At 42.5% G+C, this 14,167-nt stretch overlaps 1 protein-coding gene across 1 annotated transcript; it reads right to left on the bottom strand.

The window, feature by feature from the left end:
* Nucleotides 1–5,324: 5,324 nt before the first annotated feature.
* On the bottom strand, nt 5,325–8,456 carry RAG1 (recombination activating 1). The gene has a single exon (XM_026511863.4). The coding sequence runs from the start codon at nt 8,454–8,456 to the stop codon at nt 5,325–5,327; it is 3,132 nt and encodes a 1,043-aa protein (XP_026367648.2).
* Between the last annotated feature and the right edge of the window lie 5,711 nt (nt 8,457–14,167).

Raw genomic sequence — 14,167 nt, 5'->3', positions numbered from 1 at the left:
AAATACTTGGTCAAAGGTTACAAACTGTCAGTGATAAGATGAGTAAGTTCTGAGGATCTGAAGAACAGCATAGTGACTACAGTTGATCACACTGTATTCCACACTTGAAATTTAAGAGGGTAGATTTTAAACACCCTCACCACACCAAAATAAAAGGTAATGATGTGAGATGATGGATGTATTAATTAGATTATGGTAAATATTTTACAATGTACATCAAATCATTACGTCGTACATGTGATATACAATTCTGTTTGTCAGTTATGTGTCAGCGAAGTTGGAAAAAGATAAAACAAGGCAAGGTTAACTGTTAAAAAAGAAATCAGACCAAGAAAATGGTACGGACTAATGAATCATCGAACTTTACATCAGAAACCAGGGATGTACTGTATGGTGACTAACATAATATAATAAAAAAACAAAACAAAAAAAAAGAAACTTTTACTTCACTTAAAAAAAGAAAGAAAATGGTGCGGGAGCAGTCCTTCAGGCTCCCTGAGGTGCTGGGATAAACCTGTCACTTGCTGGATCATGAGTTCCTGAAGGATGGGCAGGCTGCCAGAATGGGAAGGGTACTGGGGCCCTCGGGACACAAGCTATTTACCTACAAGTACAAACATATTTCAGTATTTTAAAAACTGCTACGGTTCCACAGAAGCACCAGGTTGAATCTCTGTTCTGAGCAGAAGGGAGCTGAGAGCTCTCTAGCCAAGGTGGTGCTGAGATTGAGATGCTTGAAAATTCATGGATGACAAGGAGGCCACCCAGTCGTGTGAAGGTAGACAGGCAGGACTGAGATTGTGGCACTGTGGCTCTGCCCATGGCAGGCTGAGCTAAGCGTCTGTGACCATGCGAGAAACGTGGAGGTAATAGCAGTATCCCCTCCAAAAGGATCCAATGAGAAAACCATGGGCAATTCCTTCCACCCTGTTTGCTAAGTGGCAGATGTCGTTGTTTTAGTAGCAGTAATAATAGTATCACTGTCATCATGGCCATCAGGAAAGGCACTGGACAAAAGAACCTGGGATACAGCTCAGTGCTGCCACTATCTCTGTGACCGTGGACAAGTCAACCACTCTGATCAAAATTCTGAGTATATGAACATGTGAATTTTCTGCGGAACAGACCCGTATTTTTATCAGGTTCTCAAAAAGAGTCAGAATCTACTGATTTTCAGGGTGTCTGGGTGGCTCAGTTGGTTAAGCGTCTGTCCTCAGCTCAGGTCATGATCCTAGCATGCTTTTTTTTTTTTTTTTTTAAGATTTTACTTATTTATTTGCCAGAGAGAGAGAGAGAGAAAGAGCATAAGCAGGGGGAGCAGCAGAGGGAGAGGGAGAAGCAGGCTCCCTGCTGAACAAGGAGCTGGATGTGGGACTCGATCCCAGGACCCTGGGATCACGACCTGAGCTGAAGGCAGACACTAAACCACTGAGCCACCCAGGTGCCCCAATAAATAAAATCTTTAAAAACAAACAAACAAAAAAAACCTACTGATTTTCAAATTCTACATTTTCAAAAGGCTTGCAATTTACTTCCAATATCCAGAAACAAATGGTCTCAGCTGATACTAGGGTAAATGATACCTATTAATCACTATTCTGTTGCCCTTTATTCTAAGGCACACCAAATTTATTTTGTATTTCCCTCAAGAAATATACATTACTTCATTTTTTCAAATGTTGCACTTAATAGTATTACCACAATAATCACAATACATGCTCTTTTCCAAATTTTAAACTTTTATTTCAAATACTTAAACATAAAGTTAACAATAACCATTATATTAATAAGAAGTAAACATATTAAAATATAAAAGTAAGTCTCAAAACACATACTTTGTTTAATTTGAAAACATTGGACATGGAAACACAGGTCACCTGCATCAAATAAATTCCATTGCATCCTGGCACCTGAACTTTCCCTAAAACACAAAAAAAGAAGGCTCTTGGGAGCCATTAAACAAACTTTATGATTACTTGTTAAGAAAACAAAGTGAAGTGCAGTTCTGCACAAAAATCTTACCAAAAATGATTTCCGAGGTATATTTATGTAGATTACTATAGTTAAAGAGAAAAAAAAAATAGAACAAAATATCCACCCTTACTTAAAGTCTCTTAACATTAAAAGAATGGACCATCTCTCATACAAAAACCAAAGACACACATGTATCTGCGCTCAAAAATCACCTGCATCACGTGATGATTCCTTCACCCAAACACCACTGGTGCTTACAAACCCTGCCTCCTGGTCGTGTGGCATTTGCATTCGTTTGATGTAACGTGAGACCTACGTACTCAACCAACAAAATCTTTATCTTCATCTATATTTTGTGAAAAAAAATGGAGGCAAAACTAAATTCCAGCTCACCTAGAAGGAAAAGACATCTTTTCTCCTGCTCTTGCTTCTCAGTGCATGGTTATGAATCCCAAAGCACTTTTTGACCTCCCCTGGACCACTCCTCTGTTTTCATCAGACATTATCCCTGGTCCCTGCAGTGTGCCTCCATGGGTTGGCAAGAAAACTTGGAGAATCGGCCTTCACGGGAGGAAAATGCATTGCCCTTCTGAAGTCCCAGTCTGTACTCCAAAAAAAAAAAAAAATGCTCCATTCAGTGTGGTGAATTTCCCTCGAGTATGTGACCACATTTACAATGGGCATTATCAAAAATACACTCGAGAATCAAACCAGGCCTTAGATATTGCAATCTCAACAATGTGGGCTAACACAACCATAAGCAGCATTTCTACGTCCTGAAATGTCCGCGGCCAGATGTTCCTGGGGCTTATCAGAATGGGATCTGATGAAGAGATTACTGGGAAGGTTGTGTTATAAATCATGCTGTTCGTCACATGCGTTCAAAATCGTTCCTACAATGCTAGAAATGGAGGATTTAATATTGGAAAGTATTTTCAGTGCCACCAATCAAGTAACAGAGTAGTAATGGGGGGGGGGGATTCTACAAATAGCCAGCACCAGCATGCTTCCGGAAATGAATGATTACATGAATTTAGCTGTTTATTAGTGCAGAAGCATGCTGTAAGGACTAAATGAGAGAAAGCGAAGGGGTGGCACAGAAGCCATTAGTTGGCAAAATACAAAACTCGACATTTTCAAGAAAAAATACAGTTAAAATGCGTATATATTTTTGACGACTAAATTACAAATGTCTTTGTAATTTCTATATATGTTGTATATAAAAAGCAAGGAAAACGTCTATATTTTTTAATGGAAAATACGGGGCTCAATCCCTGCAAAAGCACCAAATGAGTATCATTTAGGATAATGTCACTGACACACGTTTGACAACTAAATTACACAGCTCTTTGATATACTGTGTATGAACAGTGGCAATTATGGCCAATAAAATCAAAGAAAGAAAAAAAAAACCTAATTAACACTAACATATCATTATGACTCACTAGCATATAAAATCCCACGCCTGCTCTAAATTGCCAGCAATTGGCAATTCCCAAATTCCTAAGGATGAAGACAATAATTTCCAAATAACCAGAGCCATCAGAGACTTTGGGGGGCTCTTGGTAGCTTTACCATTACTTTCTTCTATCAAAGGGCCCAAAACACAGTAATGACTTATAAAACCCACCCACCCCTGCTCCCAAGAATTATAAACTGCAGTCATTGGTTTGGGATCCTAAACAAATTATGATACTGCCTTATAAAAGAAAAGAGATGGTGGTTAACATTTTTTTTGGTAGAAAGAATATGGAATTTGGAGACAAAAGGCCTGAGTTCGAATTCCAGATTAGACATTTATTATCACTGTAACTTTGGGCAGATTGTATAACCCTCCATCAAGTGGGAATAGTAACAATGTCTACCCTCACAGAGTTGTTGTGAGGCAAAAAAACGAGGCAAAATGAATGCAAAAATATTTAGAAATGGGAAAAAAAAACACTCTACAAATGTTAACTCTTCCTCTGCGCTATGAACAGGCTTCGTCTACACTTAGCAGGTGCAAAAAGTACAAAGGTATCCTGCTACAAAAATCTGAATACACTGAGGGGCACCTGGGTGGCTCAGTCATTAAGTGTCTGCTTTTGGCTCAGGGCGTGATCCCGGATCCCTGGGATCGAGCCCCGCATCAGGCTCCTCCACTGGGAGCCTGCTTCTTCCTCTCCCACTCCCCCTGCTTGTGTTCCCTCTCTCGCTGGCTGTCTCTCTGTCAAATAAATAAATAAAATCTTAAAAAAAAAAAAAGAATGGCTTTTAAAAAAAAAATCTGAATACACTGAAAGTAAACTGATCTTAACAGAAAGAGTAACACATTGCAGAGGGAAAGACTCCATGAAATCTGGATTTAGTGAAAGTGACCCAGGTTTCATATGGAGAAAATCTGGCAGAAAGTTTCAGTATGACATTAAATCTGTTTTTACACAGTGAATAAACCCAGATCTTAAAAGCCTCTGTGGCTTCGAGATTCTATAGAAAAGCATTGGCGACGCTAAATTCATTGAAATTAAAAAGTAAAAATAAAAATCATACTTGGCTACTGATAGCTAAGTAAAAATGTATTACCAGAAGACTTAATAAATAACTGTAGATAGCAGTTTTATTCTTCCAACTTTATTACTGAAAAATTCATAGTTGCAGATGACCTCCTAACCTCTTAAGTTCACTCCATGGTGACATCACTGAAACCCAGACGAGGGCTGATTTTCCAAAATTTTCCTGGATGTAGGGGATTTCTGCATAAATGTACCAAATAAGAAAATGCATTGAGAGCACTCTGTGAAGGTCATCATCCCATACAAGTGTGTAAGATGTTATTATTCGAGAAATCTGAAAAGCTTTGAAAGGTTTTTGAATCTTGTGGCATAAGCCCAGATCTGTGAAATTTACAAAATAAAAATATTCTACAGAAATGATATAAAAAACATGTATATCTCAATATAAAGAATAAAAAATTGAAGGGGTGGGGAATGGAAACCACGAGACAAATTCCTCTCCCGGCTTCCCGGGCTGCTCTTGGACAACCTTGGTTTTGATTTTTCATGTCGCTCAGTCACACACAATGTACATCTTTGTTCATCTCTAGTCCCCTGCAGTTACTCCTGTTCTGAGTTAGTGAGCTTTCAAATAACTGATTTCTCCTGTTGCTTTTCTGAACTCCCTAAACGGCTCCAGCAATCAGCTCATCAGTTATCCATTCCTGACATGGATTCAGCACCGCCGGCCTCTCCCATCTAGCGCTGCTTGCGGGGGGGGGCGAAACCCCACACCCAGGAATGAAGGGCGCGAGGAGGCCTCAGTGCAACCCAGAGGAAAACTGATTTGCAAAACCAACTCAAAAGCGGCTGCCCTCCTTAGAATTCCATCGAATCTTGAGTTTCTGGACAGTCCTCTAGGCCTAACGGGTCCCCTATGCCTGACTGCGAGCTCAAGGTAAACCCAGAGTTTTTATACGCGTTATGAGCATTCATGAACTTCTGCAGGTATTTGGAGGTATAGAGCCAGTGGTGTTTTAAGACATCCTCCATCTCATAGCATTTGGACTGCCTGGCATTCATTTTTCGGAAGCGCCTGAATAGTTTGTTGCCAGACTCATTTCCCTCACTCGCCCACGCCCCAATGGAGCCATCTCTCTCAATAATTTCAGGGACGTGTGCCAGGGTTTTGTGAAAATAATTGGTGATTTTGCCCTCGTATCTATACTTGAACTTGGTAGAGAGGAGCTCAGCAAAACGCTGTGAATTGAAGCTATACTGGCAGAGGGATTCTGGGCACTCTTTCGCAGGACACGACGATCGCCATACAGGCTTCATCTTCAGGTAAAGGTCCATCAGCTCTCTCAGAGCCTCGTGCCTCTCCTCAGAGGGAATTAATTCACACACTGCTTCAACCGTCTCTTTGGTCATGAGCTTCCTGGCAAAGTTGCCATTCATCCTCATGATCGGCTTGAGGTTCATCTTCTTCCTGAGATGCTTGTCCAACGTAGCCTGCCATCTTTTCCTTTCCTCTTTGGAGGCATTGGGATTCTTATACACCTCCCCTATCTCTAGCTGGAAAATCTTGTAGAACTCGGCCGCATTGCCAATGTCGCAGTGGAGTGCATCTATGGAAGGGACTGTCTCGATGAAAGGTTTCGATGAGACCCCCTTCACCCGATCCCGCAGTTCGTCCACAGACTCGTGGTACGGGTTGGAACGCCAGACCTCATAGCGCTCCAGGTTCTCAGAGTGGCTTCTGGTGATGGAGTGGAAGACAAGATTTTGAGAGGCTTCCAAGCGGGTGGCATCACAAAGGGTACAAATGTATACTGAGCCAGAAGCCTCGAGGCCTTCGACTTCCCGGACGAGTTTCTCATCATAGCCGGTGCCCCTGAAGATGAACTTGAAAGTCCGAAGGATGCCTCCCATCTCAAGCATTAATTGGCTGCTCTTCATGGCCTCCCTCTCAGCAATGAGAGGGCTCAGGATGGCCGTCAGGGTCTCATGGTCAGACTCATCTGCCAGCATGAGACACAGAGGCTTACAACACAGTTCAGAGTTAGGTTTGACTTCTTCGAACACCTTCACATTTTCTGAGCCACGTGCTATGGTAATTTTCATGACCGTGAATGAAAACCGAACTGCCTTTTCTGGAACTGCGGGCCCGCTCCCGTGCTTCTCGCTCACATCTCCCATTCCGTCGCAAGACTCCTTCACCACGACGGTAAAGGGGCCATTCAGGTAGTCATCAAGGTCTTGGGCTCTCATGCCTTCCAGGATGTCTTCTTCCATGTCCATCAGAGCAGACACCAAAGCCGAATCGTAGCGGAACCGCTTCGCAATGGTGTCCACGGGGTAATCGTCCACAGAGGAGGACAGCCCAGACAGGCCATCAATAATGCCCACGTCAGTGCTGGAGGACACGTTCTTCAGAGGGGGCTGCCACTCAAAGGGGTGGTAGCCTGGCAGGAGGACCTTCTCGGCATTCCGAAGCGCATGCAAAGGCTGGAAAATCTGCCTCCCGGTGATGGCTTTCACAGTCCTGTACATCTTGTGGTACTGACTGCAGCTGAGGAAGGTGTTGACACGGATGGCCAAGCAAACAGCTGGCTGCAGCCCAGAGCCCCGCCCCTGCATGATGGCCTCCAGCTCATCCGCTTGTCTGTGCTCATTCCTCGCCCTCAGCGCCAGCAGGAACAAGGTCAGACACACAGCTTTCACATCTCCACCTTCTTCTTTGTCAGCGAAAGCCTTGACTTGCAGCTTGAGCTCCCTCAGGCGGTGCTTCTGAGCCCTCCGGGTCAAGGAGAGGAGATGCTGGCGGGGCCGACCCCCTTTGTTAATATGCACAAAAGTCTCTTTGGATTCCTTGTGGCTCGAGACGTGGTGATTATACTTTTCCAAGCTGACCTCCTCATTGCACTCTTTGGCTGGACATTTCACCATCAGGGAATTCAAGATGCTCAGAAAGGACTTCACTGGACTCTCCAGGTCAGTAGGGAAGCAGGGATAGTGGCAACAGGGACAATAGCTGCCCATGACTTTGAGGCATCTGAGAATGCAGATCCTGCAAAACACGTGCTTACAGGTGGTCTCCACAGGGTCAGCCAGAATGTGTTCACAAATCTGGCAGGAGATGGATTTCACAAAGTGTGCTGGGAAGTCCACTGCAAGAAGGGTGGTACTAAGATGTATATTACCACAGCTGGAAATCTTCTTCATCACTTCTTTGGTGCTAATCCTGGCCTGAGCTCTTCTCTTGTGCCGACTGGCTCTTCTCGCTTGGTCAACCACGGTTTTGAGTTTTTTGCTGAGCTGCACGTTTGGCTGATGACTCTTCCTCTTGCGTCCCTGGTGGGCAGTGTGGCAAATGTCACAGGAGGGTGTGTGGGGTTGCCACTCCATGGTTGCACTCCTTGGGAAGTAAACCTCACGTGAGGCGCTGCTAAACTTCCTGTACATGATGCTCCAGCAGTTATGGCAGAACTCAGTGGGGTGGATGGAGTCCACATCTGCTTTCACATCGATCCGGAAGACCTTGGCAATAAGGTCTGGCCAGGAAGTGGCTCTCTTTTCCTTCTTCCGTAAAAGGACTTGGGTTTTACCATCGACAGGCCCGTGGACTGGATATCTCCTATTGTGCCCATCAGTTTTAAAAGAATTCCCACAGATACGGCAGAGATGTCGAAGGTTGGCTTGGTGGATTGCTTTGTCTCTTGTTTTCCCATCATCATGGGATTTCTTCAGAAACGTAGGGTGAGCTTTTAATGCTGGTTGACTCAGAGCTGGCTTCTGACCATCAGCCTGGTCTGGGACTGCTGGAGATTGCTCCAGAGAGGGTTTCCCCTCAGAGGAAACTTTCTTTTCTACTTGAGCTGCTTCAGGTGCCTTTTCAAAAGATCGCACCCTGAATAGTTTAAATTTCCATTCTGAAAATTTAATATGTGGGTGCTGAATTTCATCTGGGGCAGGAGTGAGTCCCAGGGTGGGTGGCAAAGAGACAGCCATGCTGGCTGAGATCCCTGAGAACAATGAAAAAAAAGTCAGATTAAGAAAAGAATTCAATATCCCACTGATGCATCTTGGAAGGAATACAAATTAATACATTCAATTATTCATTCATTCATTGATCCAAAAAGTTACTTATTAAACCTCCTATTTTAATATACTCCGTTAGGTGCTGAGCATACAGCAGAGAATAGTCATTTCCCGGCTTTGACCGTGTACACAGTCATCTATACCAACATGCACCACAATGGTTCATTTTACGTATTTATGTATGACCTTACTTTCTTTCCACCAAAACCTTAAGGTCTTTGAGGACAGAATCTTTGAGTGATTCATTTCTATCTCTCCAACATTCCTAGTACACATTAGGGCTGAATAGTAATTTGCTGAGTAAATCCAAGGAAAAACTGGCTAGTGAAACCACAGAAAAGTCATATTTTCTGCATTGTATTAGCCTCATTGCACTAGCTGGACAATATATTTCTAGCTTTTTAAAGCAGTCTCCCGGGAGCTTGGTTGTTTATTTCTTACAAGCGGATCATAAAGGGATGATAAAGCTACAAACCCAAAGAAACTAATTACTCACTACTTGAAAGGATGAAGTGAATTTTGAGGCTTTATGAATGCTAACTAATAATAAGTATCATGGATAGTAATTATGCTTACAATTTTAATTAGTGAACACTGCTGTAAATTACAAGGCTATGTCTACATTAGAAACAAAACACCACAGAGCTCTTTAAACCTGCAACAAACCGTATTATGAACATACAAAGATTCCAAAGGACTTTTAAGATGAAAAATTCGAGTAGTTTCAGATAAAAATCACACAGGCCATCCTGGAAGTCATTACTGGACAATGGTCATTAGCTTTATAGTCTGTAATAAGAGGAGGTAGGAGTAATATTTTTCTTCTAATAAAAAATATTAGCAATTGCATAGGCCAGGAAACCCTACCAATCTGGGTAGTGAGGCAGAATAAAAATCTGCAAATGCCATTGGGGTCCTCTCCAGATCCAATTAGCCCAATATTTTCAAAATTCCTTAGCACACATCACTGGAAAAACAACAACTGTGTTTCAACCCATTATTTAGCTCTCCCAAATTTGCCAGGGTTAACACTCTTGACCCACAAATTATGTCAAGCAACCTTTTCCCCCCCTCTATTACTTAACTAACCAGATTGGGGTGGCACAGTCAGTTGGGCGTCCGACTCTTGGTTTTAGTTCAGGTCATGATCTCAGGATCGTGGGATCGAGCCCCACATCAGGCTTTGTGCTCAGCGGGGAGTCTGCTTGAGATTCTCTCTCTCCCTCTGCCCCTCCCCCCATGTTCTCTCTTACTCTAAATAAATAAATAAATAAATAAATAAATAAATAAAATCTTTTTAAAAATTAACTAACCAGCTTGATGATATTTTTACACAGTCATGTGGTCATGGAGAATAATCCTCAGATGAATAGCTGGGGTGGGGTGGGGTTAGGGGGGAAGGAGAAGCAAGGGCCAATTCTGACTGCTGCTACCAAAGTTTCTGTTTGAGTCATCCCTGTAAACTACTGAAGTTTGTCCCATCTTGCATCCTCTAGGCTTCAGAGGCTGATGTTCTTCGTGAAAACTAAAAGCCAATTTCCAAAGCATGGTTAAAAAGGAAATCCTGTTACATTGTTCTATATGCAGGACTGTGTGAGATCTAAACAATTTCAACCTTCTCAAAGGTCTCATTAACCTCAAAAGTATTTCAACTGCCACCCAGAAAACACCTCAGCGTTGCTTAGGGTTCAGTTATGTTCCTAAATTTTGTCCTGCGTCAGGTGTGAAGGCCTCCCAGGTCTCCCCTGCCCCATTGGCTGGAACTCCTTCCCAAATGCCTTTTCATGCCATTAGATTTTTCCTACCCAGTCTTTTTCTAACATGCTTGTTCTCTGGACTTCCAAGATAATATTTTGAATTTTTATTTTTAAACACTGCATCACCATCTCTGGAGCTAAATAATGAACTTCCACAATGAGTAAGTCAACCACAGGCATGTTGGAGGGATCTCTAGAACTATCTCCCCTCCTTACCCACTACCCTCTTGACTCCCACTGGCTTGAAATGTTATGTCAAAATCTGCCAAAATGCATTTATTTAAATACTCCCAGAGAAAGCATACCATCACCAGCCAATTATAAGCCACTGACATCCAAATTAAATGCATTTGTTGTTTTGTTTTCAACACAACTGCTAAAACTTTATCCAAACTAGAAGCAAGAAGGGGGTAGAAGGGATGCTTTATTCTTCTTGCTTCGAGGGGAATATCCACCAAGATGCTAATCGTGGTTATCTGTGGATGCTATAGATTTTTTTTTTAAGATTTTATTTTTAAGTAATCTCTACACCCAACGTGGGGCTTGAACTCACAACCCCGAGATCAAGAGTCACAGGCTCGGGGCGCCTGGGTGGCGCAGTTGTTAAGCGTCTGCCTTCGGCTCAGGGCGTGATCCTGGCATTCTGGGATCGAGCCCCACAACGAGCTCCTCCACTGGGAGCCTGCTTCTTCCTCTCCCACTCCCTCTGCTGTGTTCCCTCTCTCGCTGGCTGTATCTCTCTCTGTCAAATAAATAAATAAAATCTTTAAAAAAAAAAAAAAGAGTCACAGGCTCTACCAACTGAGCCAGCCAGGCACCCCAACTATAGATGTTTTATATTTTTCATCCTTACCTCTGATTTCTACTTTTTCTGAAATAAACCTGTATTACTTTTAGAAGATAGAACTTTTAATAATTAGATCTAATGAGGCATATTTTATCTATCTGGTTAACAAAGATTAAAAATATTATTACTCAGCATTAATGAAGGTATGGGGAAATGCAAGTATCTTCATACATTGCATGATGAGTATAAACTGGTATAATATCTCTAGTGAACAATTTAGCAATGTCTTTTAAAAGTTTAACTATATCTTATCTTTGGTGCAATCAACTTGCTTTTAGAAAGTTATTCTACAGAAACATTCCCACAGGTTATTTCTTCTGTGGAAATAAATAAACATTCCATAGGCTATTCCCACAGTGACTATTTCATATAGAGAGACTGAGACATAGAAAGAGATTTGTTTTTAAAAAAATGTTTGTTACTTTAAAAAAACAGGAAATAGCAAAATAAGTTATCACCAATAGGGCATTATTATATAAACTATGGTCCAGATATACAATGGAAAACAACACAGACATTTAACATCTCCATACGCATTAATGCATATGTGTGATTTCTATATGCATCAATGATGCAGAAAGATACCCACATGACAAAGCAGAAGACAGGACAACAATAGCTAAGAGGATTCCATTTATGCACACTTGCTCACACCTAGAAGTACACACATTCTGGGAGGATACACACTAAAATCTTAATAATGTTTACTTTCCAGAAATAGAATTAACCCTAGCGAGAATGTCTCTTTAAATTTCCTGTTTTATTCTTTCTTACATCATTTTAATTTTTCACCACAAACGTATTATTTTTTTAATTTTGTAATCAATCTACTTTAAGAAAAAATGTTTTAAAGACTAGATTTATATATATCCATTGTCACTTTTCTTTATTTCTTCTTTAATCTTCCCACAAGTTTTAAGACCTGGCTAAGCCTCAAATCTGGTCAGCAACCTCATTTTTCTTTTCTGGTAAACGTGTAGAAAGGGAACGAAAATATAGACCTATAGAGAGCATGAAGTGGGGATTATGTAAGTGTTATCGTGTGGTCATTGTGTGACCCTCGGGAATCTTACAAATGCCTGATCTCTCTTCTAACAAAAGGTCTCAGCAGCAGACCAGCCTCACTTGCCGGCTCAGCCCTGTTCCCATGAGGCACTGCCATCTCAGCGCGGCCATCACCTGCCATCACAGCTGCGGGGCCTTTGTTAACACAGAGCACGGATTCATTTGCACAAACCAGGGTGGGATGGCTTGGCCCGGGGAGAAGCTACAGTTTGGTGAGCGCATGACTAGTTACTTCAGGAGGCTGAGCCACAAGCAGGAACACCTCCCACTTCCAGCCCAGCCCCCACCCTACACACACCTGCATCCTAGCACTTGACCCACAATCTCCCCTTTTCACACCTTCCACTTGGTCTGTATACAAAGTCCAAGTGACCACTGCGTGCCCAAGTGTGATCCCTCGTTGTCGCCCCTATTCCACTCGTGCATCCATCCATTCACTCCATAAATACTATTCTCTACTTTCTGCCAAACACCATCATCAAAAAGTTGACAGCATCAGCAGCCTTTCTATAAGTCTCAGGCATCCACGAAATGACCCTAAGATGCTTTCCCTTCCTCCAGGCAACTTCTTGCTTGAACTACTTCAGAAAGAGAAGGGCACTGTCGCAAGCCCTGGTCCGGAATCCCAGTTCAAGAACATAATCTCTGTGTAGGGTCTCTACAGTGGCAATTCTCAAAATGACTATGTATCAGAATCACTGGGGAGCTTGTGTTTAAAAAAAAATAATGCAGTTCATCCAGTTCCAAAGATTCTGGATCAGTTTATCTAGGATGGAGTCCAGAAACTGCATTCGGTAAACATTGCAGGGATCCTGCTATGAGTAGCCCACGGTTACACTTTGAGAAAAGCCGGTGTCCTACCTACTCCAACAGAGTTCAGGAAATTGCTGGCAATTGCTGGCAATACCTGGGAATACCTGGGAAACTATATTTCCTCCCACCCTGGAATTCGTTTGCCGATTTATTTATCATGCCTAGACAAGCACAGCATTTCTTTCCAAGGGTCACACCTTTCCCTCTGATAATTTATTTACTCATTCATTCGAAAAGCACTCCTTAAAGGTTTCCTCTGCCCACAATATTCATTTACAGCAATTTGGATATCTGTATCTTCTCTAGGAACCTACACTGTCTTCCTAAACTTAGCTTCTTACTCCTTTCCAATTTTTATACATTAGAAAGAAAAATCAAATTGTTGTCAGCCTCCTTAGATCCCTCCCCTCATTCCCTACAAGGAAAAAAAGCCCAAGTCCCTCTGATTAGAAACATAAAAATGTAATAAATATTGTGGCTCAGGGCATGAAAGTTACGAGTGTTACCTTGCTCAGCAGGACTGCCTGGCCAAAGTGTTGGGATGTCTGTAATTCGGTTGGTATTACTTGCTAAGCAAAGAGAAGGCAAAGTGTGTTCTCTTCCCCCTCTTTGCTCTCTGGTCCCCTGGCGCAGACTGCTGCATTATTTATCAGCTCCCACTGTTCTTCCCAGCCTCCCCCACCACAGAGGGCTAACCACACAAGCTAGCAGCCAATCAGAGGCCAGGAGCCCCCAGCTCCAGCTGGCACCTGGCTCTTCAGGAAGCTTAGCCAGGGGACCTGAGGGTCACGGGTGCATGCTGGAGCATTGCCAGACCTGCCAGCTCACTCCCCAAGACTGTTTGGGTTGGAAATGAACTTGTCAACATAAGCTCTGGCTTCTACTAAAAGATTCTATAGCTCTGTGCCTCAGTTTCCTCATCTGTAAGATAGAAACGCTAGTAGCATATACCTCAGAGTCAGTGAGATTATACAGTGAGAGTTATCACAGGAAAATACGGGGAACGGTGTCGGCCCTTAGCAGATACTCATCAAATAACTAACATATTTTTATTATTATTTGGAAATAGTGTCCAAACCCATCCCAGATTCCTCCTACCTGGTCAATTCTCAGTCAGGGAAGGTTGTGCTCCTTGCAAC

Source organism: Ursus arctos, unplaced genomic scaffold, assembly GCF_023065955.2.
Source record: "Ursus arctos isolate Adak ecotype North America unplaced genomic scaffold, UrsArc2.0 scaffold_23, whole genome shotgun sequence".
Lineage (NCBI taxonomy): Eukaryota > Metazoa > Chordata > Mammalia > Carnivora > Ursidae > Ursus > Ursus arctos.
Note: the sequence above shows the minus strand (reverse complement) of the source record. Positions and strands in the feature narration are given on the sequence as shown.

What these genes read in the sequence shown, in the direction of transcription:
- RAG1 (XM_026511863.4), bottom strand. Translation starts at nt 8,456, where the DNA reads ATGGCTGTCTCTTTGCCACCCACCCTGGGACTCACTCCTGCCCCAGAT.